Raw genomic sequence first — 26975 nt, 5'->3', positions numbered from 1 at the left:
TATCTCAAGTTGTAGTAAACAATATCACACTATTCTTTTGATAGTATCACATGATATTGAAAACAGTATCACACGTATTAAGAAACAATATCACATGATATGGATAACAATATCACATGCTTGAATTAACAATATCGTAGTGTGTCATTAACAATATTACACGGTGCAATTAACAATATCACCATTTGCCAATAACAATATCACAATAATATGGTATGCCTTTTCCAGCCTGCTGATAATGAAGTAGTAGAACCCTTAACAAATAATATCACACTTCACGTACAACAATATCACACTTTACCAAAAACAATATCACAGTTATAAATATTATGTTCATACAAGATGTTCAAGGAACAATATCACTACATACATGACACAATATCATTACTGCTCTTAAACAATATGACAAAATACCAGCAGCAATACTAATTACGCCACCTACATTAGACTACTTATCCTACCAGCATTACATCAATTCCTTTTAAATTAAAGCTTTCTATCAATATATTCTTAGTAGTCATTTAAGTTCTTTCCTATATCTCTACCTCTACCCCTATCACTTGCAACTACATTTGTATCGTCTTTTTTATGTCTTGACCTCTTGTCCATCATTATCATCGTCATGTCCACAAGCAGCTCCTCTATAAATAAACGCAAATAAAACCCATTTAGTATAATTTAGATCATTCTTTTCAATAGGACAACAACATCAAATACCCACCTAACAAACACTCCCACTTTTGGTAAGTCCGCAGTCAGTGTAAAACAAGTAATGGTTTATGGACATTAATCAATATTGTTATCCCTGTTCAGGCCGAGTGAATGAAATAACATCAGGCTAACAAAGTGAGCAAACAACGTTTATCAATTCAACAATATCGCTAATGCTACCCTGACTCCCAAAAGAGTATGAGAGGAGCTAAACAACAAACCAAAGTCATTCATAATCTTAGGGAATACTACGCCAACATGAATAATATCGACAGTGCTCACTTGAGGTGCTTTGTTGATTATTCACACATACAGGCAAAACAAATAATGAACGAAGGAAAAAACTAAAATGAAGTCAAATAAGCAAAAGATCTACAAGTCTAACTCGAGATTATTTTACTGCCATGACTGGGTAAATATATGGCTTGATAGTTGAAACAAAACACATATTAACTGGATGATTTATAGGTAGTGAATAAAAAACAGTCAACAAACAAATTTAAGATAGGAAGGACAACACATGTACCCTCTATAAAATTCAATTGGATTTCTAGGAAAGCATTAAATACTGCTGGAAGTACTCATGCACTCCCAACATTGTTGCCAACAATCTCATTTTTCATAGGCCTCCAATCAAGCTTGACATTGTTATACCTCTTGACAACAAGTAGAACATCATTATTCAGTAGTTCCCTGATATAAGAACTTAATCTGAAAACACCTAATTATGAAAGATGAATGGACATGTATGAGATTCGAAAGAAATCTAGTGATACTATTTAGATATAGTGATCGAATTAACAAAGAATATTATACTTCACCAATATCACAACCCTTAAGAAAGAATATAGCACAACATCAAAACCATAAACAAGAATATCATACTTCCAATTTGTGATTTTAAGAAAGAATATCATAGTAAGAAAGAATATCACATGTAGGTCTACATTACTCAGTTGTTAAACTCTATTTCTGAAACCCTAATTTTCAAAATTAAACAATATAAAATCCTAATCTTCACAATTAAACGAAGAAAACATCTAATAAACAACTACAACTAAATTCGATGATACTAATTAGTTCAATTTGTCGATATAATCACAAAAAAACGTTTAAAATCATGTATAACTAAGATATTTATAATTTTAAAACAAGAAAATGAAAGTACCACAAATCAGTCGACTATCAGTTTGATTTTTTTTCATTTAATCCCTATGAAATTCATCGAATTCAACATATATACAATAATTCAAAAAAATTAACATTCATAATCAATTTCATACTACATAAGTTCAACTAAAATCACAGAAATTTAGAAAAAAAAACATCGAATTAACCTGTACGATTTTGGAGAGAAATCTAGTGATACTATTCAATGTAGTGAACGAATTAATCAAGAAAGTTGAAATGGAGATAAAATTTTACGATTTTAGCAAGATTTTAGAGATCTTATGTGAGATTTTCGTTTGAAATGCCTAATAGTATATTTGATATGTTTTTAGAGATAGAAACTGTCGAATGTTTTTGGTGCTTTGGGGGTTTTGTTTGTCAATTTCCCTCGCGATATTGTTTTGTATATGGTGCGATATTTCATTCGTTACTTAATCCTCAAATATTTAGTAGTTCTCACTGGATCCCGACTATATATATATATATATATATATATATATATATATATATATATATATATATATATATATATATATATATATATATATAGAATCAGGATCCCTTGTGAACCAAATTAGGGTGCGAACCGTACGAACTGACTTAAATCACCTTAAATTTTACACTTGAGCGAACCACTCATTCTCACCTCTACCCCCTGACATTTTTAATACTAAGGTAACTCTCCTCCACACACTTTTTATTTCTCTGTCTCTCTCTCTCTCATACATATCCACAAGGCCACAACCACCAGTCGTCGGTGCCGGAATGCCAAACCTCGCCATGCGCCCCATTGGTGACATGTTTACTCTTCCGCTTCTCACTCGCTCTTCTCTTTCTCTTCTTTGTTTTGTCTCCATCAACCACCATCAAAAATGGCGCACTCCCTCCGGTTGATGCCACCATCGAACATCGGCACTCCCTCCGGTTGCTACCACTATCGAAAACCACAAAGCACGATCTACCATTACTCGCATCGACCACCACCAAACGATTTCAACCGCCTTTATGTTGTTTTCACATAGATCTGGTGGTTTTGCGATTCATTTCGATGTTTTGACGCATTTGGTGATATAGAGTCGGTGAAATGAAGGTCGGTTGTGGGATAAATGTCGTCAACATATAAGATGAGCGATAAATCTCTGACGTTGGCCTGGATCTGGACAGAAACGGTAAGTATTGATGGTGGAATGGCTTAGTACGAAAAGATTGTGCAAATTGGTGTTTTGATTTGTTGTTCTGGTGTGCGTTGGTGACGGCTTTGTCTGAGGTGGCAGGTGATGTTGCCAGTGTTTTTAATGGCTGTTGGGAATATCGTCGGTGTAGGTCAGGGGCAGTCAGCAGTGACAGAAGGTGTTTATTGATGATGATGACGACATTGGTGGTGGTGGGGCTACTGGTGGTCTTCGTCGTAGTGGTGGTGGCGGCGGCGGCACTGGTAATGGGTTGTGGTGTCACTGGGGTGGTGATGGGTTTGGTGGATACACAAAATATCAGCCCGGATACGTACGTTATTACCACCGGATACGCATGGTAATAGTGGGGGAGGCGGTGGTGATGGTGGTGGGGCAGTGGTGATGCGGGCGGCAATGGATACACAAAATACCACCCTATCTGGGGTTGATAACATGTGTATTTGACGTTAATGACATGTGTATCTGGGTTTGATAAGATGTGTATTTGGCTTAAATGTCATGTGTACCCGCAAAAATTAGTGTTAAAAAAGTGTAAAACTGTATCTAGAATTTTAGCATGGAAAAAGTGTATCTACCTATGTTATAAAATGTATCCAAATAAGGAGCGTATCGGGAAATGTAATAAAATGCATTTGAAAAAAAAAAAGTATAAATAAGCTAATTCATACGGTTCGCACCGTAACTTAGTTCGTACCTGAATCCACCCCTATATATATATATATATATGTATATATATATATATATATATATATATATATATATATATAGGAATGGGATCATGTGAGGATACACTATCTTTTTGAGGATTGAGGATTTTGTTACAATATCACAGGTTGTTCAATACAATATCACAGGTTATTCAATACAATATCACACTAAAAAACACTGTGCAAAAAAAAAAAAAAATTATAATTTTTTTTTTCAAAAAAAAAAACTTTTTTTTTTTCAAAGGTCAAATTTTTCGTGATATTGTATTGAAGAACATGTGATATTGTATTCACTAATCCTCAATCCTCAAATATTTAGGAGTTCTCACCGGATCCCGACTCTATATATATATATGTATATATATATATATGTATATATATATATATATATATATATGTATATATATATATATATGTATATATATATATATATATAAGTGAAAAAGTCGAAGCAACAGCCCTTATACATCATTAAAGGGGTAGAAAAAGGCGTTGAAAAATAAAGGGCATATGATGTTTTTCCAAGTGAGTCAGATTTTCAAAGTTTGTTTAATTTTGAGTAACTTATTTCAAGAATTTATGTTTGCACATTTGTTATAAGAAGGTCGGGTTAAGTGGAATTTTGACCACTACTTGATTTAAAGCTCCAAATGATCCATAACAGTGCTTGCACCAATCCCGTTTCAACCTACTCCCTAGCCCAATTACAACCCTTAGTTTTTCATTATGTGCGTGTCCCTTTTGCATCTCTATATGATCATATAGGAAAGGATTTCACATTAGATTGTGGGCATGTATCACGAGTCGTAGTAGGTGAGTGCTTTGGTAACTTTTTGTCACATAAAACCACCCGTTATTCAAATTGAGTGATGAGTTAAAACCGTGAGGAGTTCGGTAATATAGGTCTCCTTTAATCATGGGTCAATCTTAGTTGAATCTTGTGTTGAGTCGTGTAGGTCTTGGAGGTCTAGCCTTGTTTCCCTTTTCCCCGCCTTTGAATTCGTTTCCTTGATATTTTGGGTGTTACATTGGGTTGCTTGAGCGACTCTTAGGGGTTTGGCACCTCATTAAGACTTTTAAGCGGTATTTCCCGCCTAGACCTTTCGGTTTTCGAAACAAATTCGGCGATTAGATGAGGAAAGCGGTTTGCCTTCAGTTGATGCATACTATGTGTTATCTCTTGCTTAAATGTTGGATGTATCAAAATTTTGCACAAGCCCCTATTTGCCTTGCAAGGAAGCACATACCTCATTGTGTTTCGTTGCGAGTTGAGGGGACGGAGAAGGCCCGTTAATTGCCTCTCATCGGATATTATTAGGATAGATTAGTTGTTGCTTTAATAAGGGTCTTTGTCTTAGTTTATGAGCTTACTCGAGGACGAGTATGGTTTGTGTGAGACAAATTTGATAAGTAGTGTTTTGGTGTCGTTTTAGCCATATTTTTATCCTTATTCTATATCGATTTTGTGTGATTTTATTGTCAAATATCTAATCTTACTAATTAATTGATGACTATTTATTTTATTGTTCTTATTGCAAGTAATTGGTTTATTATTCAAAAATTGGTACTAGTTTTGTTATATTATATTTTGTAGGAAATATAGTCAAGTCGGAATGGAATAAAAGGTAATAAAGTCAAGTGAATTGTATCAAGAGTTAAAGATGGATTAGCATTGAAATAAGGGGGCATATCCTCCCCTTATTATATTATTATTATTATATATATTATATAAAAGAGAGCAAGACTACATACTATTCACTAATGAATAGTAAGATGAATAGTTAAACTCAGTGGGCGGGTATGGGTATTGGAATGGCGGGTTTGTGCGTTGGGCGTGTTCAGTTCACTACTCACATGTCTTCCATTTTGGGCCTTTTCACTCATCCATCACTGTTTCCCTTTCTCTCACAGACACAACCACAACTTCAACTTCAACTTCAACTTAATCCTTCTGTTCCACTCATTCTCATCTCACCTTTACTTTTCACTCAACTCATCGACCCTCCATCTCCATCAAATAATCGACAAAAAAAACCCTAATTAGATCTCACTCAACTCATCGACCCTCCACCTCCATCAAATAATCTACAAAATCAGACCCTAGTGTGATCTACTCATCTCTCACACTTCACTTCAGTTCTGCTAATCGCTCACACGATGTTGATAGAAAATTAGAATAACGAATCTATTTTTCTATCTCGGTTGTAACAGTTTTAAATGTCTAATGAATCTACGGAGTACAGTTTCAATTGGGTTCTTCTCATTTTTTTTGTTTATTGAAGGGTTTTTATTATGCTGCTAAGTTAAAGGTTCCGCTACCTATGTTTCGTAATCTAAGGACTTTAAAGCTGGCTGCATTATGTCATTCATATTGTAGCACAAGATGGGATATTGTGCTGTGGTTGATTCTTCATCGCTCACCTTTATTTGAAAAACTTGTTCTTCTGGAGGTTAGTCCGTCGTACCTTCTCAGTGCTATAATTTAGGAGATCGGCAAAATGTTGCCATTTTTGTAGTTGTCGTACGATTAAACCCGATTTAAGAAAAATATAAACCTAACTATGTTGCAAAATTGGTTTATCATACAAGAATGTTTAGCATTCTCAATCTCATTGCGATGGTGTCGATTTTTGTAACAATGTTATCACTGAGAGCTGTGAATGGGAACTTCCAACCATCGGCTTGGAAATCTGGCCATGCTACATTTTACGCGGACGAGTCTGCCTCTGAAACTATGGGTTAGTTTTATTTTTATACTTGCGTCGTATTTTAGATTTTTCTTACATGTGCATAAGTGCATTTGTCAAGATTCATCACTTTCGTTCTAGAAAAATTGATTACTTTTAATAAAGTTGCCTCAATCTTCTATGGTTAATAGCCTAACAACTTACTGAATAAAATGAGCAGAAGGGGCATGTGGATACAGGAACCTGTTTAACAACGGGCTTGGAACTGCCATAGCAGCACTAAGTACCGTAATGTTTAACAATGGTAAGGCGTGTGGTACTTTTTACCAAATGAAATGTTTTAACTCTAAGTGGTGCTACTCCGGGTCGCCAACCATCACGATCACGGCCACAAATCTATGCCCGCCTAACTGGTACCAAGCGTCTGATAATGGCGGGTGCTGCAACCCTCCCCGATCCCATTTTAACTTGTCTAAGCCCGTGTTCACTTCAGTTCGAAGACACCATATAAAAAACTTAGGTGGTGCCATGGTTGGGCAAGCAAGATGATCACTATTTTGATTTTTTCGATGTTTATCAATGTTCGATTGTTTGATTAGAGTAGAATTTGATCAAGAAAACCAAGGTCAATTGTATCAATTTAACTATTATAGACACTTATAGTGATTCAACTTTAAAACATTGTAAGATATTGGGAGTACGAGAGCCGTTGTGCCTAGGGTTATTAGTTATCTTTAGTCTGAGCTCAAAAAACACGATCAAACAGGAGACGTTGTGCCTAGGGGTTATCTGAGGTTTATTGCTTCATCATGTCTAATTTCCCAATGATATTGCTTATATTTTTTTGGGGTTGTGATTGCCATTTGGGTTGAGGGCAATGAAATTCAGACAGGAAAAGTTCGGGTTTGATGAAGCATAAGCAGATTCATTGGTCCCAAATGGTAAAGATTTCCAGTGCTGCCCATTCATTACCTTTCCGGGTCTTGTCGTGTTGGCTATCTTTACAACCACAATGTTTTGATCACCCAGTATGCTTTACTGCATTATTAGCCTCTCACCTTTTTTCTCAAAAACTACTACTTCATGCCTTCACCATATCCCTTCTCCATCTCGCCTCACCACCTTCTTCATTCTTCACCTTTGCTTCTCAAACTACCAGCAACAGGATGCCTTTACCATCTCTCTTCTCCACGCGTGTCCCTTATCTCTTTCTCTTCTTCGGTTGGTTTTAGGGTTAGCACATACCAATCCCACTATTTGGGAATTTATGTATATAATTAGGGCTCTATTTGTGTTTTAAATTGACAAAATTAACACAATTTTTTCATGTTTATAGGATGCTTGATTTTTCAACAATTAGGTCTTATTGTTGTATGATCAGGGGTTTTAATGTCTTTATATGTGTATCATGCAGCAGGAGCACGAGGAGATGCATGTTCATCATTCCGATGTTTTTGTCGATGGACCTCAACCGGTGTAAGGTTTGTGTCTTTTATATCTGCTTCTTTCTTCCACTTAATTTGCTTGGTCTTATATTAGATAAATTTTGGAATGGGGGAAGTGTAATTTTAATTAATGATCAGTCTTTCACAAAAGTGCTTCTATGTGCAATAGTTTGCTGTGATGGTTAGCAAAAGACAGTAAGATCGGTGATCGCTATTTTATTATCAAGTATTTCTTTGATATATGTGTATATGTCGGATTATATCTGAAAAGATTCTTTTGCAATTTATATATTATTCATGTTTTTTAATGTTGGGTTTGATTGTGTAGGTACCCAACAAAGAGCAAGTAGATGCATTATCAGCTGATTTGTGAAGTTACCTTAACATGTGGATGCAGACATTTTTTTCTTTTTCCCTTTTCTTTTCTGTAAGAAAGTGTTGGGTGTATATAATATTGGAATAAGTGTCCTCCGACAATAATGCGAACATAACTGTCGATCATGATGATCACATGTTTAAATCTCATATTTAAGAACACATGTGGGAAGTAATTTTTTACAGTCAACTGGTCCACACATATCGGTAATGATTGGCTGACTAGAGTTTGACATTACTGTCGTACGACGGTGGTGATCAGTTGATCCCGTAAAGTCATACCTATAGGATGATACTCTTAATTGAATATTTAATTGATCGTATGACGATACGAGTTAATTAAATTATTTAAAATTGACGGACGATTTTGGAAATAATATTTACGTGTCTCATTGTAATTTGATTAAATAATATACGGTCTAAGTGATCGAATTGTTTTATTACTTAGATGAAATTATTGTTTACGGAAACAATTGAAACGGAATGAATAAATTATTATAAATACAGAATGTTTTAGTTTATAATTCGGAAACACTTTTGGTACAAGTAATTATGAATTACTATGTTAATTTTTATAAGTGCCATATTTTATTAATATGTTGATTTTTAATTGTTAAAAATACATTTTATATATAAGATGTCATGTAATGTGTTACATATGACATATTGACAAAATCACAAATAAAATGGACTTCTCCATTTTATATGAATGTACCGAAATAATGGGTAAGTAGTAAGGTTACATTGTGTTTTAATTTATAATGTAAAAAGACAATGATTACTACACATTCTAGCCTTGCATGCCTACAATTCTTGGGAAGAACTGAAGCTCATGCATTGGCCCTTTCCCTACCCATGCACCCGGTTTCCCAACCTAGCAAGCCAAGGGTTTTTACCCTTTTATAATCTTTATAATGCAAATAAAACCACTTACTAGTTTTTATGCATTATATTATTCATTCATCAATAACTTATAGAAATTTAGTAAGAGAAATAAAACTCCAAAATCCTTCCTCTCTATACCGAAATAATAGAGATCAAAATAATAGTTTTTGAGTCAGTTTTAGTAAGATTATAATTATTCTAGATCAAATAATAATAGTCTTTTAAGGGTCATCTTGGGTATATGCTTTAAGGAGGGATTCTATCTTTGAATTCTTGTTCTTCCATTTGTAAGGAAAGCTCAAGAACAAGTGAGAAGGAGAACTCATTTATGCCCTAAATCCGAAACTACTATAGTAAGAAGTGACGATTTCTTCTCTATTCTTATTTAAGTTTGCATGCATAAGATCTAGTTTTTTTAATTTTATGACTAAATCAAAATATCACATATATGAATATGTTATATAATGAGATTAATTTTTCTAACAATTGGTATCAGAGCCTTAGGTTGTTTGCATGCAAATCGGTTATTGTTTTTCCGAGTTATAAGATTAACAAACAAAACTTATAAATTTGTGTTTATTATGAAATATCACGAAATTTATTTGCATGTTAAATTTCTGGTCCTAAAATGTATTTAGGATATTTTGGTTTATTTATGGATTTTAATGTTCATTTTATATAATAATGGCATTAAAATGTGATTTTTATGATAAAAATGTCATTTTTGGACTAAAAATAGCTAAACTTCGATTTTTTCAGTGGTTTTTGGATATGTTTTCACATATATTATCTACTGATGGCCTGTATATTTTCATAATAAAATGAGCAGCTATGCTCGAAATATGGATTTTTCAAGATAAAATCGTATTTAAATGGGTAAATAGGTTAATATGAGTTATATTTCGAATATGGTCATGGAAATTTAGTATGTTGTCACATGCAATTTTACAAGATGTGTGTAAAATTTTTGGCTATAATGAAGTCTTTAGCATGATTTATGAATTTTTGATGAAAAATCACATAAATAGTGACTTTAATTAGTAAAAATGCTAAAACATACTTCATGACTAAGGAAAAACGTCACATGTTGCATTTTATCATATATTTCAGATCTAAAAGTGAAAAGTTGATGAATATAATTTTTCTCATATTTTTATGGTGATAATTGTTAAAATCGATAAACCGCAACATTGTTTTTCTCGATAAATTTTCGAAATTTTTAATCTAAGTTTTGAACATTATGAGTGTCATGGTATTTTTCCAGAATGCTCATGAGTTTAAATTTCAAATTTTGAAATTATTTGAAATTTTTATGATTTAATTTGAAGTTTATGGAATAATTTTGTATTTTAGGTCCATTTATTAACAATATTAAGAAATCAAGTTTAATTATTGTCAAATGTTAGTGGAGACTAATTTTGAGTCCTAAGATGGTTAGGGTAATTAACTTGTACATAAATATGATTGTATGTAATTATTGTGATTATAAAAGGTTAAATCACGCAAATCCGTAAAAACCCGATTAATATACGATATTGGCTCCTTAAAGGCGATTTAGCATAAAATTGGGCATGTTCATATATATTATAATGCTGCATTTTATTTATGATTGTCATATTTTAATTTTATGTAATTTTTGAATTATGTAATTTTACTTAGTATGGCCTTAGTTTTAATTGATATTACCCGAAATGTATGGGAATATCGATTCGGTTGTAATAATTGTGATCTCGTATCACCGTTTTGTAATTTAATAGATTTATTTTATTTTAATTACAAATGTATAATAGGAAATTATGTAATTTATTATGTAATTTATTTATTCCGGAGTTCCTTGAAAACGGTGCCACTCGAGAAGGCGATCCATCAAAGAAAGTGTTGCCTTGAAGTGCGTGCCAAGACCGAAGTTCAAGGGACCAATGGAGTTAGTTTCCGAATTTGTAATAGTTTATTAGATTTACTATTTTAGAAAGGTCATACTAGGATTTTATTTATGCTTTGCATTTTATTTATTTGTTGCATCCATCGCTAAATCGCCATAACTAAAACATGCATTATCTTTTAAATCGAGTTTATCAATCGTGTCAATTACAATTATCGTTGTAACACCCCCATACTACAAGTGCCTTACCAGGACCACTCAGGTATAAGGATGCTACCATCTCGGTTACCCGAGGCAATGATAATCATAAGATAATAAGGAAACGTACTTTATTAAATAAGTTTAAGTGATTACATAACAAAACCAACTGTAAGCAAAATACAACTGTTCTCAAACTATAAACCAACTGAATGGAACTGTCTTAACAAACACAGCGGAAGACTAAAGACTCTGATATGTGATGATTCCATCCCTAGCTAGATCCCACGCGTATCCAAGATATACCTGTCAAGCAACTGCTCACCACCCCCGAATGGATCACCATAGTTTTTAAAACATTTAAATGGGGTCAGTACTAATCACACAATTTATATAATCCAACAACACAACAAACAACACAGTTCAAACGGTCACACACACAATCACACCCACTCTAATCAATCTCCGTCACCGACTGTCCACTGGACCAGCCCTGCCAGTGGGGGACCGCAGTCGTACCCACCAAATCCCCGCTCATCATACCGAGCGATAACCCTGTCTCATTAATGTGCACATCCTCATCCGTGGCAGGTTCCACGAAGGGCGAAACTAGGGCGTGAAGCCACTCCCGCAAGCGACTCCACTCAGCCGAGAACGCATCTCGAGAACCAGAGACAAACAATCACAATCACAATACAATATCACAACCGTCTGAATCAATCAACAACACTAACTACAGCACAATCACCACACATTATGTAAGTAATACTGAGTAGGGAAATCCTACCTGGAACAGCAACACAATCAGACGGTCTCAACAGCTGTATCAAAATTCCTCTTCTACGAATCCTCCTCCTAGCATATAAACACATAAGCACTACCAAATCACAATCTACACAAAACCCCCAAATCCCCATATTAGGGTTTAACCAACATAAAGGAAATACTGTAAAAACGGTACATAGATCTTACCCTCGACGCAAGGATCTCAATGGTATCACGAAAGGTGAAATCCGACCTTCCAAACTCCGGGATTTGCTAACAATGCGATTAAAGCGAAGAACGTACTTTGTTTTCTCTCTTGACAGTGATTAGGTTTTGAAAAAGTGTTTAAGAACAATGACGGAAGTATTATATACCTTAATCGCATAATTAACAAAACCCGAGAAATAATTCCCCAGAACCGGCTACTCGATCGAGTAACTAAGGTACTCGATCGAGTGCCCCTTACTCGATCGAGTATCTTAGTTACTCGATCGAGTACCCAACAGTCGAAACTATTTTAAAACGCAACTCACCCTTACTCGACGAGAGTAAGGCCTACTCGATAGAGTACCCGGAGACTCATAAATACGGAGTATTACAGTCTTCCCTCCTTAAAAAGAACTTCGTCCCCGAAGTTCAACCCATACATAAAAACAAACCTACCAACTTGACTAGGACACAACAACGCAACTAAGACTCAAAACAAAACCTCACCCTATAACTCGTGAACTCTTAACACCAACTCCACCAACTATTCCTACCTCCACACATCGCTCACGATGTCGTATCAACTACATCATAAACTCTCCCGACACTAATTCCATACACTACCAACTACCATTCTCTAACGCTGCTAGCTCCATAATATCATCCACTACCAAATCCAATATCAAAACACTCATAGACATCAAACGGAATGTTACAATCGTAGTTCACCGCTTTAATTCACTTAAAACGTGATAGATAATAAATTGACATGACCTCTCGCTAAAATAAACAATTGAGACTTAGCCTTACCAAAAAGTAGAAACCATGAAAACCTATTTCGTGAGGGAGTGCACTCGGCCTTACTGGGGTACAAACCTTGCTACGTAGGGGAAGTGGGTGATAAATGTCTACCCACCGAATTTATAAAGATGAGGGTTGTATTCGGCTTTACTGATGCCCAAGTTGATGTAAATTTGGATCATGGACACATTTATTCGAAATTTGGGTTGAACTCAACGAAAGTATTCTCGACGGTTGCCGGATGTGTTTCGGGCTAAAGATAAATATTAATGTAAATTTATCGAACAAGAGTTCTAAAAGTAGAATCGATTAAAGAGTTAATCCACCGAGTTATATTGATAAGGGTTGTATTCGGCTTTACCGATGCCTAAGTTAATATTAATTTGGGTCTTGGAATCATTTATCAAAGTTGGGTAGAGGTTACTTGATAAATGTAATAAAACTTGTTTAAATTAAAAATTTACGAGTGTTATTATTATTTTGAAAACGACAAATGTTTTATTCCTTCTATTTTCGTTTTGTAGACCAATTTTATTTCTCATAACAAATGGCCGTACCAAACACCAACGCCGCACCTCTCACTAATGTTTCATGGCTCCGATCCTTCATGAATCGTTGTCAACTTGAAAAGAATGGGTCAAATTTCTCCGATTGGGATGCCCAACTCAAATTAGCCGCCCAAGGTGACGACAAGCTTCGTTACCTCACCGAGGCCTCACCACCCGAACCTAATGCTAGGTCGAATGCGCCACTAGGGAAGCATATGAGGCTTACCACAAAGAGTCCGCCGCTATAAAAAATGTGTTGATTTTTGCGATGGAGGCGGATCTCCAAAGGAGAGCCTTTTAAAATGGGCACCGCTTATGAAATCTATTCCAAACTTGTGACAATGTTTTCGCAAGCTCCGAGGATCGTCCAATATGAGGCGGCCTCGATATTCTTTGATCTCGATTTTAAGGAGAGCCAAAAGGTTAGCCCTCACGTGCTCAAATTGTTGGAGCTAGTCGAGACATTGAAACTTCAAAAGGTTGAAATCCCCAAAGAGCTCATTGTAGATAAGATTCTACACTCCTTATCCAAAGTCAAAGCATATGTTCAATTCCGGGTGAATTTTAACATGCAAGACAAGGACGTGTCTCTTAAAAAGTTGCACAAGTTACTTGTGCAAGCCGAAAGAGACATGGGGTTAAATGTTAACCCACCTAAGGATGTGCTTAATATAAGCACTAAGAGCAAGGGGAAGTTCAAGAAGAATGGGAAAAAGGGTAAGAGGCAAGCTCCCATGTCCACCAAGGCTAAACCTTTTGAAGCTAGCACTTCCAAGACCAAGAAGGGTCCTCTTGATAAATACCATTATTGTAATGGTGTTGGACATTGGAAAAGAAATTGTTCCAAGTACCTTGGTGACATCAAAGCTGGAAAGATCACTCCAGTAGGTAAATGACTATCCTTTCTTTTATGTTTCTAATTCAACTATGGTATTTTGATACAAAGTTGTGATAATGTATCCCCTTTTTATTGTAAATAGGGCCTCCCCCAAGCAAAGACAAAGGAAAGGAAAAGCAAGCTTGAGAAATCATCAAGGAGCTAGGAGTAGCTACCAATGAAGCTTGGCTTTTTATTATTGTCTTATTTTAAGTTGTGTTTCGGATTTTTAGAACTATTTTGATTTCCGTGTTCGACATGAAAATGGTTGATCCTTTCTAAACAATGGTTGTATTTTGGATTCTGGTGGCTTGGTTTACAACCTAAGTCACCCCTTTTATCGTATTTCCTTGTTCTAAAAATTCGTCTTTATATGCTTGCACATAAAAACATATGATCATCTACTTAAAGTGATCCAATAGACAACTATAATGATGGAATTCATTATATGTCCACAAGCTTAAGGTTTGTGTATGATCAATTATAAAGTGATGTTGAGTTGATGAACTCTCCTAAAGAAATGTCAATTACCAAGTACACTCATCAAATTTAAAATCTATTAGTCATTCTATGAGATAGTCCTCCCTCTACTTCGAAATCATCACTTGTGTCTCATAAACTATCTTTGAATATTTAGTGAATTTATTCTAAAGATAGAGTGGGAGAAAAATGAAGACACAAAGGACACAAAGAATACAAAGAATAATTTGTATGCTTGAGTAAATGAGATCTACGAAAGAATGATTTCTATACCTAAATAGATAGTATACATAAATAGATGAGATCTATGGTCTCGAATAGATGAGATCTACATGATAAAAGAGACCAAGTGAAGTAATGAAAAGAATATGTTCTCAAGATAACTACACGAGGAGACCAAAAGAAAGTTTTGAAAGAAAATGACTAAAGAAAAGTCTTAACAAGAGATTTGGCTAGTTTATGAACAACATATGACCAGGAGTTTCAATATTGATATTTACTTAAGAGCCTAAATGAGACAAAGTTGCATCCTTGAATATAAATGAGATTTATGATTAAAAGTTGCAAAGGAAAATATGTCAATATCTACAAAAGCTAAGTTAATTGTTAACCACGCTAGTGTCATTACTTAACCTCATTATGAAAATGAAATGGTTAAATCTCCTTCCCGAAAAGGGTATTTTCAGAAGGACGTGTATTAAATGAAATTCACATTTAAATAATGGCATTGCTACGCATCATTATAAAATGAATGAGTTAGAGATTAAAAATCTTTTTCCATAAGTTTAAGATTGAAACCTTTTCAAAATAGGTATTTTGAAAGGATATGTTGGGAACATATATGGTTTTAATCTTAATAACTTGGCAAAGTAAAATGTATTTCAATTCTTGAAATGTTTCGATTGAGTAGTCAATTACGAAACATGTGGAATTGAGTGGGAGTTTGAAATTATCATGTGAAGACATAAAATTTAGTGGGAGCAATTATCTTGTAGAATTTATAACTCATTACTCATTGAGAATGACGAGCTAGTACTATCTTCACAAAGAAGTATTTGATTTTTCAATTCTGGATGAAAATGGACTATGATGAATCCAATCACATCAAGGGATGTTGGATAAGTATTGAGATATACACATCAAATCAACGAGAAACGTAGGTTATTCATATCGATGAAAATGGAATTACCATAAGCAGTCATGGTCATTCAATGAACCTAAGAATGGTTGATCACATCATTAAAAATTACTAATGTTTCCGCCATTAGAATAATCATGCACATGTCCTATAATGAATCATATGCTTAAGAGCATGATGAGTCATTGGTAAGCCATAGAAGAATTGTCATGAATTCTGAAGAAGAACTAATGAGCTATTCTAGTGTTTGACAGAGCACTCTGTTATGTGACAAGAAGTTGCACATATTGAAGTTCGAAAACGCGTAAGGATTTATGAAAATCCTAAGCTATTCAAGCTAGAAATAGAAATAAGAAATTGGAAAAGATACTTGTTATAGTAAGAAGTTACCCAATGATACGTGCCTAATGTATAGTCTTTTTAGCCTATTTCAGCACGTATTTCTATGCATTTTCATACTGTTTTTATGGTATTTTGCCCCGAATTGGCTACTTTGGTTCGTTTTGTCCATTTTGTAGAAATGAACGCGAAAGTAGTAGAATCGTACCCTTTTTCGTCCTTTTTGCATGCATTTAGAGGAGACGGGATTGTTCCAGAGTGAGATACTGCGTTTGGAAGCGTCGTGGCACGCATTACGAGGCATTCGGTGGCGGACTTGAGCTGAAATGAAGATGAAGCACTCGATCGAGCAGTTTTTCCACTCGATCGAGTGGTTTCTACACCCCAGAAGTGGTCGATCGAGCACTTTGTACTCGACCCTTAAGTTGCAGAAAGACCATCTACTCGATCGAGTGACTTTCTGGTCGATCGAGTAGTTTTTGCTGAAATTTGGTCGATCGAGTGGTTTTAATCCACTCGATCGAGTGGTTTTGATGGATTTGGGCTTTAATTAGCCCGCGTGAGTGTTTATTTCGCAAAACTTATTTTGTTTGCTATTTAAGCACGCGTTACTAGGTTAATTAGGATCATCTTTTATTTTATCAAACTCTCTACTGTTAAACTTTGCTACGTACATCATTCCTCTTCACTGTAACCTTGCTTTGGGATTGTTTTCACTCGGATTTTGTGTTCTTTACGCCGGATTCGCTTGGATTGTAATTCCTTTCTCCTTCTTAATAATAATTAATCATTTGTTGCTTTTAATTGTTTGTTTACTTCGATTATCCTTCTGTCCTAATTTTCTTTTATGCAATTTATCGTTTATTTCATAATGTTTACTGGTGAGAACTTTATTGCTGTTAGTTTAATTAATAATATGAGTAGCTAAACCCCTTTCATGTTGGGATTAGGGGATCTGCGGTAGAAATGTGACGATGTAGTAAATGAATTAGATGAATTAGTTGTGAGACCCCGTCCCAATAGCAATTTAATTTTATTTATTCGACTTAGTTGAGTGCACGCTTCTATGTCACCCTTTAATCTGGCTAAAATTAATCCTAGATCGAAAGATTGGACTAAATAGGTCTGATATGAACAGTAAACTACCCTAATGAGGATGAAAGTTAAGTTAGTGGTAATTTAGAATAGAAAGTGGACCGAAAGGACCTTTCAACATCCGTCTCACATTAATTCGTCTGAATCATTTACAGCTGAGTCACTGGACTACCGTAGTGAACCGAAATCCCGACATGTCCCTCTCTTCTTGATAGTTTAAACCGATTTTCCTGCTCTTATTGCTCTTACTTTTATTTCTCTTTCCTCTAAATCTCGTAGCTTAGAAATCAATTCAACAACCCCCCAATTGTTACTTTAGGACTAGAATTAGACAGCTGATAATTACTTTACCTCCCTGTGGATTCGATACTCGACTGCCTCTGCTACATTTTAGTTGAGACCGTTAGTTTTATCTTTGATAGGGTTGCGATAGCCGTGTCAAATTTTGGCGCCGTTGCCGGGGAGGCAATTGTTTAAATTATTAGTTTTTTATTTTTAGTCTTTCTTTTAGTTTAAGGGGCGTCCATTCCTTAAACTATTCTTATATTCTATTTGTAGTTTCTTCTTTGCGCGCAGTCACGGGGTGGTGAACTACTACCATTCAATCCCGAGATTGAGAGAACCAAGCGCAAAAAGAGGAGATTATTTCAAGACCAACAGATCGGAGGAAGAGCCTAGTTCTCATTCTAGCTTTTACGAGAACGAGCTTTTCGAGGAGGATCCACCTTGCTCTCCAGTTTCTACTTCATCAGTTGAAACCGTCACTTCTCCGGACTATCCAGAAATGGCCGAAGAAGCAACTATTGCCAGTCACTCTGAGCCGACAGCTGCGAATCTCTACAAAGGGTTCGAACTACCAGGGGAGGCAAGAAAATTCGAGCCAAAGCCTTCCTATATTAACTTGGTTGAGAGAAACCAATTCGGGGGAGCTGCAAATGAAGATGCAGCCAAGCATATGGAGATTTTCATCGATTATTGCTGCTCTATACCCCCGCCGACTGGTGTGACTCAGGATCGAGATAAAAGAAACCATGTTTATTTTCTCACTCGCGATCTTTGCAAGGGAGTGGTATAGGGATCTGACCGAGAAATTTGCTCATGGGATAAGCGGATCGGAATTCGTTGGCTTTAGCATTTTACAAGAAGTACTTCTCTGCTTCGAAGACTAATGCCATTAGAGCTCAGATCACGAGCTTTAAACAAGGGTCTGATGAGAACTTTCATGAGGCATGGGTCCGTTTCAAGAAGTTGGTGCGAACCATTCCGCACCATGGTTTTGAAAAGTGGAGTCTATGCAATCAGTTCTATAACGGGCTGTACGACGATCAGAGAGCTATTTTGGATGCTGCAGCCAATGGCCGATTTGCTGAGAATATGGGAGAGACTAAAGGGTGGAAGATCATTGATGACTTAGCCACCCATAAAGCTGAGTATGGGAATTCAAGGGGAAATCAAAGGAGAACTGCTGAATCTTCTTCTGTAGCTGCATTAGAGGCTCTCACGGCGAGGTTTGATAAGTGTGAATTGGGAGGAGTTTCCAAAGGAGGGATGTACCAGGTGAATGCTGTGTCAGACAGTCCTTTCGTCTGTAGAAGATGTGGAGGAGAGGGACATGTTTCAGATCATTGTCCCAACTCCTATGAGTCTTGTGCTGCCTTTCAACATTACAGGCAGAACAACACTTATTACGAGCCGAACGTCCATCCCAATTTGAGGTGGAGTAGTCAAAATGTGCTCAATCCTACTACTCCTCCAAACCAGCAGCAGCCATATATTCCTCCACATAAGAATCAACAAGGCTATCAGAAGCCTCCGTCTTCCAATCCTCCTAACCATGGTGCATCATCATCCGGCGCGGTGAGTGAAATTGGTGAGCTTAAGTCCATGATGCAAGCTCTTACAAAGCAGTTTCAGCTGAGTGATCAACAAAGAAACTCAAGTGATCAACAAAAGGACGCGTCCATTAAGGCACTTGAAACTCAAGTTGCCCAACTGGCCGCAAATCAATCCTCAAGAAAGCAAGGTCATTTACCAACTCAAAACGAGAAGAATCCACATGAGACGGTAAATCTGATAGAATTAAGAAGCGGTCTTTCTTATGAGGGACCAGAAGTGTTTAAATCAGACCCGAGGAAGTCCAAAACTGATGATGAATAGTGTTCAGGCGAAAATAACGAGCTGACATCTAAGAAAGTGCTCGATCGACTGATCTCAGGTGGTCGATCGAGTAGAAATGATGAAGAAACAGGTCGATCGAGTGGTTTTGCTGCTCGATCGAGTGAAGCAGAAAGTGGAGTTGGTCGATCGAGTGGGAATTTTACTCGATCGACTGATTCTGAAGGAGAAACTGCTCGATCGAATGAATAAATTGGTCGATCGAGTAGTATTGATGACGGGAAGCTTATTCGAGAGCCTGCTAGTGCTCGTTTAAGCGAGATATCACCGGTAAGACCTCGTTTGAGAGGTAAGAAGCGTCCAAAGGATACAGAACTTGCACCGGAAGATACATTGGAAGCGAGAAACAAGGGACTTGAGATACCTATCACGGTTCCTTTCCCGAGGAGGCTGCAGAATACAAAAGCTAATCAACAATTCGACAAATTTGTCGAACTTTTGAAGAGCTTGGAAGTCACTGTGCCATTCACTAAATTGCTGACAAAGGTACCCTCTTATTTAAAGTTTATGAAAGAAATTTTAGCGCGTAAGAGGACTATTAATTATAGTGAGACAGTAGCTTTAATTGAGGTGGGATCAGCCCTATTTCAAAACAAGTTACCCCCTAAGCAATCAGACCCGGGTAGTTTTTCAATTCCGTGTCATATCGGTATGCATTTGATTGATAACGCGCTATGCGATTTAGGCGCTAGCGTGAGTGTCTTACCGTTGTCTCTAGCTAAGAGATTTGGTTTGACAAAGCTGAGTTGCACCAACATGACTGTCCAGATGGCCGACCGTAGTTTATCACGGCCACTAGATGTAGTAGAAGACGTACCTGTTCAGATCGGGAAGTTCTTTATTCCCGTTGATTTTGTTGTCTTAGACATCCCCAAAGATGCACACACCCCTATCATTTTAGGGAGACCATTTTTGTCTCTTGCCGTGCGATTATAGACATCGGGGGGGAAGACTTTGACTTTCCAGGTAGGGGATGAGGAGCTGATTTTTCATCAGTCCAAGTTCCGGAGAGCTCCCATGCAAGCCCAGCCTTACAATGCTCTCTCTTCTATTGATCCTATTGTTGACACTCCAGATGCAAATTTGGAGAATTGTGCTGCTATTGTTAACCCTCCGCCTCAGACTGAGAGCAAAAAGGAGGAAAGTTCGTCTGTTTTCCTTGCTGCAGGGATGAAAGCAATGAAGGAGCTGTCAAAGGACATGGTGTAATTATTATCAATCAAATTGAAGATGATGACTGAAGCAAAACAAATCACCTTAGGCATGTTTTTTCCCGGTTTTGGTCCCTTGACCGAAATAGGGTCCAAATAAGAAATCCGTCTAAGAAATGTGGAGCTTTTTCGGCTTGAAAGTATTCCATGAAGAGTCTAGAGTATTTTTGTCCAAGAGCTTGTGCCTTGGGAAGGAGATAATCAAAGGGAAAAGCAAGGAACAAAACCGGTGGGGCTAGGACTACACGGTTTGCAATGGTAAGTACAAGGGTCGCTTTCAAGTCCCTTTCATCCTTCATAATTTAACCAAGACATCCACAAGGCTCCTTTTGTTGCTCTACTGCTCTTGCATAAGAATGGCCGAACCTCTTTTGAAGCTTCCAAGAGTCCTAATTATCATTGTCCTCATTAGTTTACTTTCTTGTTTTTCCTTTAGGATTTTTAACTTGTGTAAGAGCTTGTGTAAGACTTTAGGCCACCTTTTGAAACCGGTTTCCTAGGGGTCTTTTGGACCGTTAGATTACTAGGTTAGATGGATGGATAGGATTGTTTTGCTTAGCCTATAAAAGCAAGGCCTTCCTTAGTGTAAAAGGCAGATTTTGGATGAATGAAAAAAACACAAGTTAGAAACATGGATTTCTACTAAACCTCTTTTGCTTAGTGCTTAGAGTCGGGTATTCTTCTTTGCTGTGTGATTAAAGATAGTCCTTGGGTATTTTTCTTTGCTGTGTGCTTGAAAATTATCCTTTAGTCTTAACCTAGTGGCTGTGTGCTTGGGTTAATTCATATCCTAATCACGCCTTTACTCTATTCGATTGTAGAGTTCAGGATTTCCGTGGTGCCAGACAGTTCTGTCGACTGTTCGATTGCAGTCCTCAGAGTTTCTGCTCTGTTTTTAGTCCTTTTTATCACAATTAAACAGTTTAAAAACACTGTCCAAATCGAGTCCTTTTTAAGCAAAACCCAAGTCTTGAAGGTTTCACTTCAAATTGGTTATCAGAGCTTTAGGTTTAGCACAATTCCATTGTTGTGCTAGTCTTGGGTTGGTAATCTTTCTTGTGAGTTCACTAAACCTTAACCACATCCAAAAACACAAAAACAACCATGAGTGAAGAAAGGTTACTTGGAATTGAGACTCAAGTAACACAACTCTCCGAGAAATGCGACCTAATGATAGATTCTTTCAATGCTATCATGGCTAACATTCCAACACCACCAAGGGGCCGAGGAAGACATCCACCTTACCGTGGTAGAGGACGTGGCCGAGGGTTTGGAGCAAGAGACCACGAAGCCAACCATGAAGAGGAGGACGTACACTCGGAGGAAGAGGGTTCTTTCATGGAGATCGAGCATGAAGAGCATCCTAAAGACCTAAAGGTAGAAATTCCGGACTTCCATGGTAGTTTAAATCCCGATGACTTACTAGATTGGTTTAGGTCAATTGAAAGAGTCTTTGAATTTAAATCATACTCGGATGCTAAGTCTTTCAAGGTTGCTATTTTAAAATTCAAAGGTTATGCATCTCTTTGGTATGAAAACATGAAGAGTCAAAGGAAGAGGGATGGTAAAGAGCCCATAAAATCTTGGTCGAAATTGAAAAAGAAGCTTAGTGACAAGTTTATTCCTAAAGAATATACTCAAGACATGTTCATTAAACTTACTCAACTAAAACAAGATCAACAACCACTTGAGTCTTACATTAGGGATTTCAAACAACTCACTTTGCAATGTGAAATCAATGAGAAACCGGAACAAAAAATTGATAGATTTGTTGAAGGGTTGGATGATAAAATTGCTAGTAGGGTCCGAATGCAACCATTGTGGTCTTTCAATGAAGCCGTGAACTTGGCTTTAAGGGTGGAAAAATGGGGCAAGGGGAAACCGTCCACTTCAAAAGTGCCGACCAAAATAACCACCAAGACTACCTATGCCGAGACCAAGCCCAAAGAAATCCCCACCCCAACCGTGACCCCCACACTTGACAAAGGAAAAGGCATTGATTACTCACAAAGAAAGACCTTACCCCTAAAAAAGTGTTTCAAATGTCAAGGTTATGGTCATTTTGCCAAAGAATGTCCAACTCAAAGAGCCCTTAGTAGCTTTGAAGTGGTTCATTGGGGAGAGGATGAGATTCTTGTGTGTGATGAGGATGAGGAAACCGAGGAAACTAAGGATGAGGAGGTAGTGTTGCCGGATTCCGGGATGAGTCTAGTCACTTGGAGAGTGTTGAGTGCTCAACCATTGGAAATGGATCAAAGACAACAACTTTTTAGGTCTAGGTGTACCATTGGAGGGAAAGTTTGCAACCTAATCATTGATGGAGGTAGTTGTACTAATGTGGCCTCTAGTGTCCTTGTTGGGAAACTTTCCTTAACCACCCAAAACCATCCATGTCCTTACAAATTGAGGTGGCTTGACAAGGGAGCCGAATTGAAGGTTGACAAACAATGCCTAGTATCTTTTTCCATTGGCAAGAATTATGTTGATAAGGTTCTTTGTGATGTTCTACCCATGGATGCTTGCCATCTCCTACTTGGTAGACCTTGGGAGTTTGATAAGAGTGCGGTGCATTACGGAAAGGATAACACTTATTCCTTTGAGTTTGACAAGAAGAAGATCACTCTTGCACCTCTTCCACCATCATCCATGCTTGAACCTTGCAAAGAAGTGATGCTAATCAAGGAGGCCGAAATGGTCCCCGAAAGAAGTAATGAGAAAGGTGTTCATGTTCACCTTGCCGAGAGTGTATCCAAGGAACAAGATGAAACAGTCCCTAGCATGGTTCAAAATTCGAACAAGTTCTTTCATGATGATCCACCTAATGTCGAGCATGTGTCCAAGGAGCAAGATGAGCCGTTCACTAAAATGGTTCGAACAAGGGTCGAGGTCCATGAAAATGTTCCTCCTATTGCTAATCCAAGAATGAAGGCCGAGATCCCTAAAAATACTTGGTTCGACTATGGTGTCCATAAGTTCAAGGACAAACTAGGGGAGTGTTCAAAGGTAAAAGAAAAGTCCAAGAGGAGTAATGCCAATGATCAAGTCCAAGATGAGCTCCTTGTCAAGAATGGAGCCGAGGGTATCATTGGTGGGATGCAAGTTCATCATCCCGTCTTTCCCGCCACTAATCCAATTGGGAATGAAAGCAAGGACAAGTCAAGTGCATACTTGAAAGATCAAGGATAAAGGGTCAAGAAACGGGTTCAAGAAGGGATCCTTAACAATGTCCAAACCGTGAGTGTCCAAGATGGCGTGCATTTTGACTACTCCGTACACCCTATTCCAAGTTTAATTGAAGATGAGCGCAAGGTCAATGGCATGGGCTGTGGGAATCAGACAGTCAAGGAGAGTGTTCACTCAAGCAAGCAAGGGAATGGTGTCAAAAAACGGGTTGAACAAGGGTTCATTCGTCATGGTCAATTCATGGCCAACAAGGGAAGGTCCAAGGGTTCCAAGCAAGGGACGAAATTCAGAATTGGGGATCAAGTTTGGGTCCGTTGGTGCAAGTTAGGAACCCTTACAAAAGGGGATAAGCTCATGTCAAGAGAAGGAGGTCCATTCAAGGTCACTAGTCAAGTGAATTAAGTCAAAATGGTAACCCATGCCACATTCCATGCTAGTGAATTAAGTCATTGTGAAGAAGTGCCTAGTGATGAAAATGCCGAGGATTTGAGGACAAATCCTTTCCAAGAGAAGGAGTTTGAAGCAAAACAAATCACCTTAGGCATGTTTTTTCCCGGTTTTGGTCCCTTGACCGAAATAGGGTCCAAATAAGAAATCCGTCTAAGAAATGTGGAGCTTTTTTGGCTTGAAAGTATTCCATGAAGAGTCTAGAGTATTTTTGTCCAAGAGCTTGTGCCTTGGGAAGGAGATAATCAAAGGGAAAAGCAAGGAACAAAACCGGTGGGGCTAGGACTACACGGTTTGCAATGGTAAGTACAAGGGTCGCTTTCAAGTCCCTTTCATCCTTCCTAATTTAACCAAGACATCCACAAGGCTCCTTTTGTTGCTCTACTACTCTTGCATAAGAATGGCCGAACCTCTTTTGAAGCTTCCAAGAGTCCTAATTATCATTGTCCTCATTAGTTTACTTTCTTGTTTTTCCTTTAGGATTTTTAACTTGTGTAAGAGCTTGTGTAAGACTTTAGGCCACCTTTTGAAACCGGTTTCCTAGGGGTCTTTTGGACCGTTAGATTACTAGGTTAGATGGATGGATAGGATTTTTTTGCTTAGCCTATAAAAGCAAGGCCTTCCTTAGTGTAAAAGGCAGATTTTGGATGAATGAAGAAAACACAAGTTAGAAACATGGATTTCTACTAAACCTCTTTTGCTTAGTGCTTAGAGTCGGGTATTCTTCTTTGCTGTGTGCTTGAAGATAGTCCTTGGGTATTTTTCTTTGCTGTGTGCTTGAAAATTATCCTTTAGTCTTAACCTAGTGGCTGTGTGCTTGGGTTAATTCATATCCTAATCACGCCTTTACTCTATTCGATTGTAGAGTTCAGGATTTCCGTGGTGCCAGACAGTTCTGTCGACTGTTCGATTGCAGTCCTCAGAGTTTCTGCTCTGTTTTTAGTCCTTTTTATCACGATTAAACAGTTTAAAACACTGTCCAAATCGAGTCCTTTTTAAGCAAAACCCGAGTCTTGAAGGTTTCACTTCAATGACGCTAAAGCTGGTGAAAACGGAGCAAGGACGAGGAAAGTTCGCGCTTACGTGGATGTGAACTACTCCCCTCCTACCGTTTTAAGTGATAATTCATGCTCATGGAAGTTGAGGAGGACAGTCAATGTTGCTGAGATGACGTCCTCCAGTCAGGAGCCCTCCGAGGGGCTGCTGAAATTTGTTGGGATTTAAGCGGGGAAATGCCCCGTGTAACACTTTGTAATAGATAATTTTTGAATTTCTTTTGAATTTGCTTTATTGCTTTTATTAGGACAATTAGTTTTTAGACTGCTTTTAGTGTAGAATTAAGACTATAGACTGTTCTTATGCGTATTTGGTATATTGGGAAATTTTTGCGTGTGTTTTTATGCAGGTTTGGGGAAGTTTTTACGCATTCCAAGGAAGAAAAGACGGAATTTCAAGAGCTTACGCGAGAAAAGTCCTCGATCGAGTACTTTTTGTACTCGATCAAGTGGAAAAATGGTCGACTGAGTGCTTTTTCCAGTCGATCGAGTAAAGCAATAAAAGGGATTGGTCGATCGAGTAAAATGTTACTCGACCAAGCAGCTGGACCATCAAAGTGCTCGATCGAGTGGTTTAAAACCTACAATCCTTTGCTTGCTAATTAATCTTCAAAAGCCCTTTATTTTCCCCTTAATTTGTATTGATTTTCACGGTTTTTAGAAGGGTTAGGGTTTGCGGGTTTTTCGACTGAAAGTTCGCTATTTTTGCTTGTTTATTTGGAGACTAATTGCACTTGTAGGATCATTCTCATCAAGTAAGCGATTCTTTTACCTTCTTTGTATTTTGATTTCGATTATTTGGAATTTTATGAGGTAAATGGTTTCTAGGGCTTCGAAAATCCCTGTTTAGTCGAATTTTTCGACTTGATTGTGTTTGTATGCCCTTAATTAGCTTGCTTGATGATCATAATTCCCCTTCCTCGCTGTTTGTTACATGTTAATTCGAATTTTTCATGATTGTTGTGATATGGTTAAGAACAGTCGAAATTTTCGACTGTCAGTTTGGCTATTGCTGCTGTGATTCGTCTAAATTAGCTTCATTATCGCTAACTCGCTTCTTTGTTTTTATTGTTATCACACCCCTGTCAATGCTTAGCTTGTTTAATTCGAGTTTTGTGCGAAATTTCGCGATTAGGGCTTCTCAGTCGAAAACTTTCGACTGTCAGACGGGTTCATACGCTTTCATGCTTTAATTAACCTCAGTCATTGCTTGCTAGCTACTGTTGTTAACTGCTATCCCGTCCCCTACTGCTGCGTACATTCTGTGATTCGAAATTTTTGAGGATTGTTGGGATTTATTTGCTTTAAAGTCGAATTTTTTTGGTAGGGGTCATATCTTTGTCACATCTTTGGTTTTACGTCTTTGTTTTAGCCACGGTTAGCAGCTATTTTCTTATCATA

The 26975-nt window shown here is 37.3% G+C and overlaps 1 protein-coding gene across 3 annotated transcripts; it reads left to right on the top strand.

Moving 5' to 3' along the window:
- The first annotated feature begins 5688 nt into the window (after nt 1–5688).
- On the top strand, nt 5689–8471 carry LOC141631156 (expansin-A7-like). Of its 3 annotated transcripts, XM_074443862.1 has the most exons (5): nt 5689–6231; nt 6371–6519; nt 6689–6772; nt 7883–7949; nt 8242–8471. In XM_074443862.1, the coding sequence occupies exons 2-5, from the start codon at nt 6372–6374 to the stop codon at nt 8261–8263; spliced, it is 321 nt and encodes a 106-aa protein (XP_074299963.1). In that variant the 5' UTR covers nt 5689–6231; nt 6371; the 3' UTR covers nt 8264–8471. The 3 variants fall into 3 exon arrangements, with proteins under 3 accessions (XP_074299963.1, XP_074299964.1, XP_074299965.1); XM_074443863.1 differs by having other exon boundaries at nt 5740–6519; XM_074443864.1 differs by having other exon boundaries at nt 5744–6519; nt 7886–7949.
- Nucleotides 8472–26975: the final 18504 nt, after the last annotated feature.

Source organism: Silene latifolia, chromosome Y (genome assembly GCF_048544455.1).
Source record: "Silene latifolia isolate original U9 population chromosome Y, ASM4854445v1, whole genome shotgun sequence".
Lineage (NCBI taxonomy): Eukaryota > Viridiplantae > Streptophyta > Magnoliopsida > Caryophyllales > Caryophyllaceae > Silene > Silene latifolia.
This window is presented reverse-complemented; position numbering and strand designations above follow the sequence as displayed.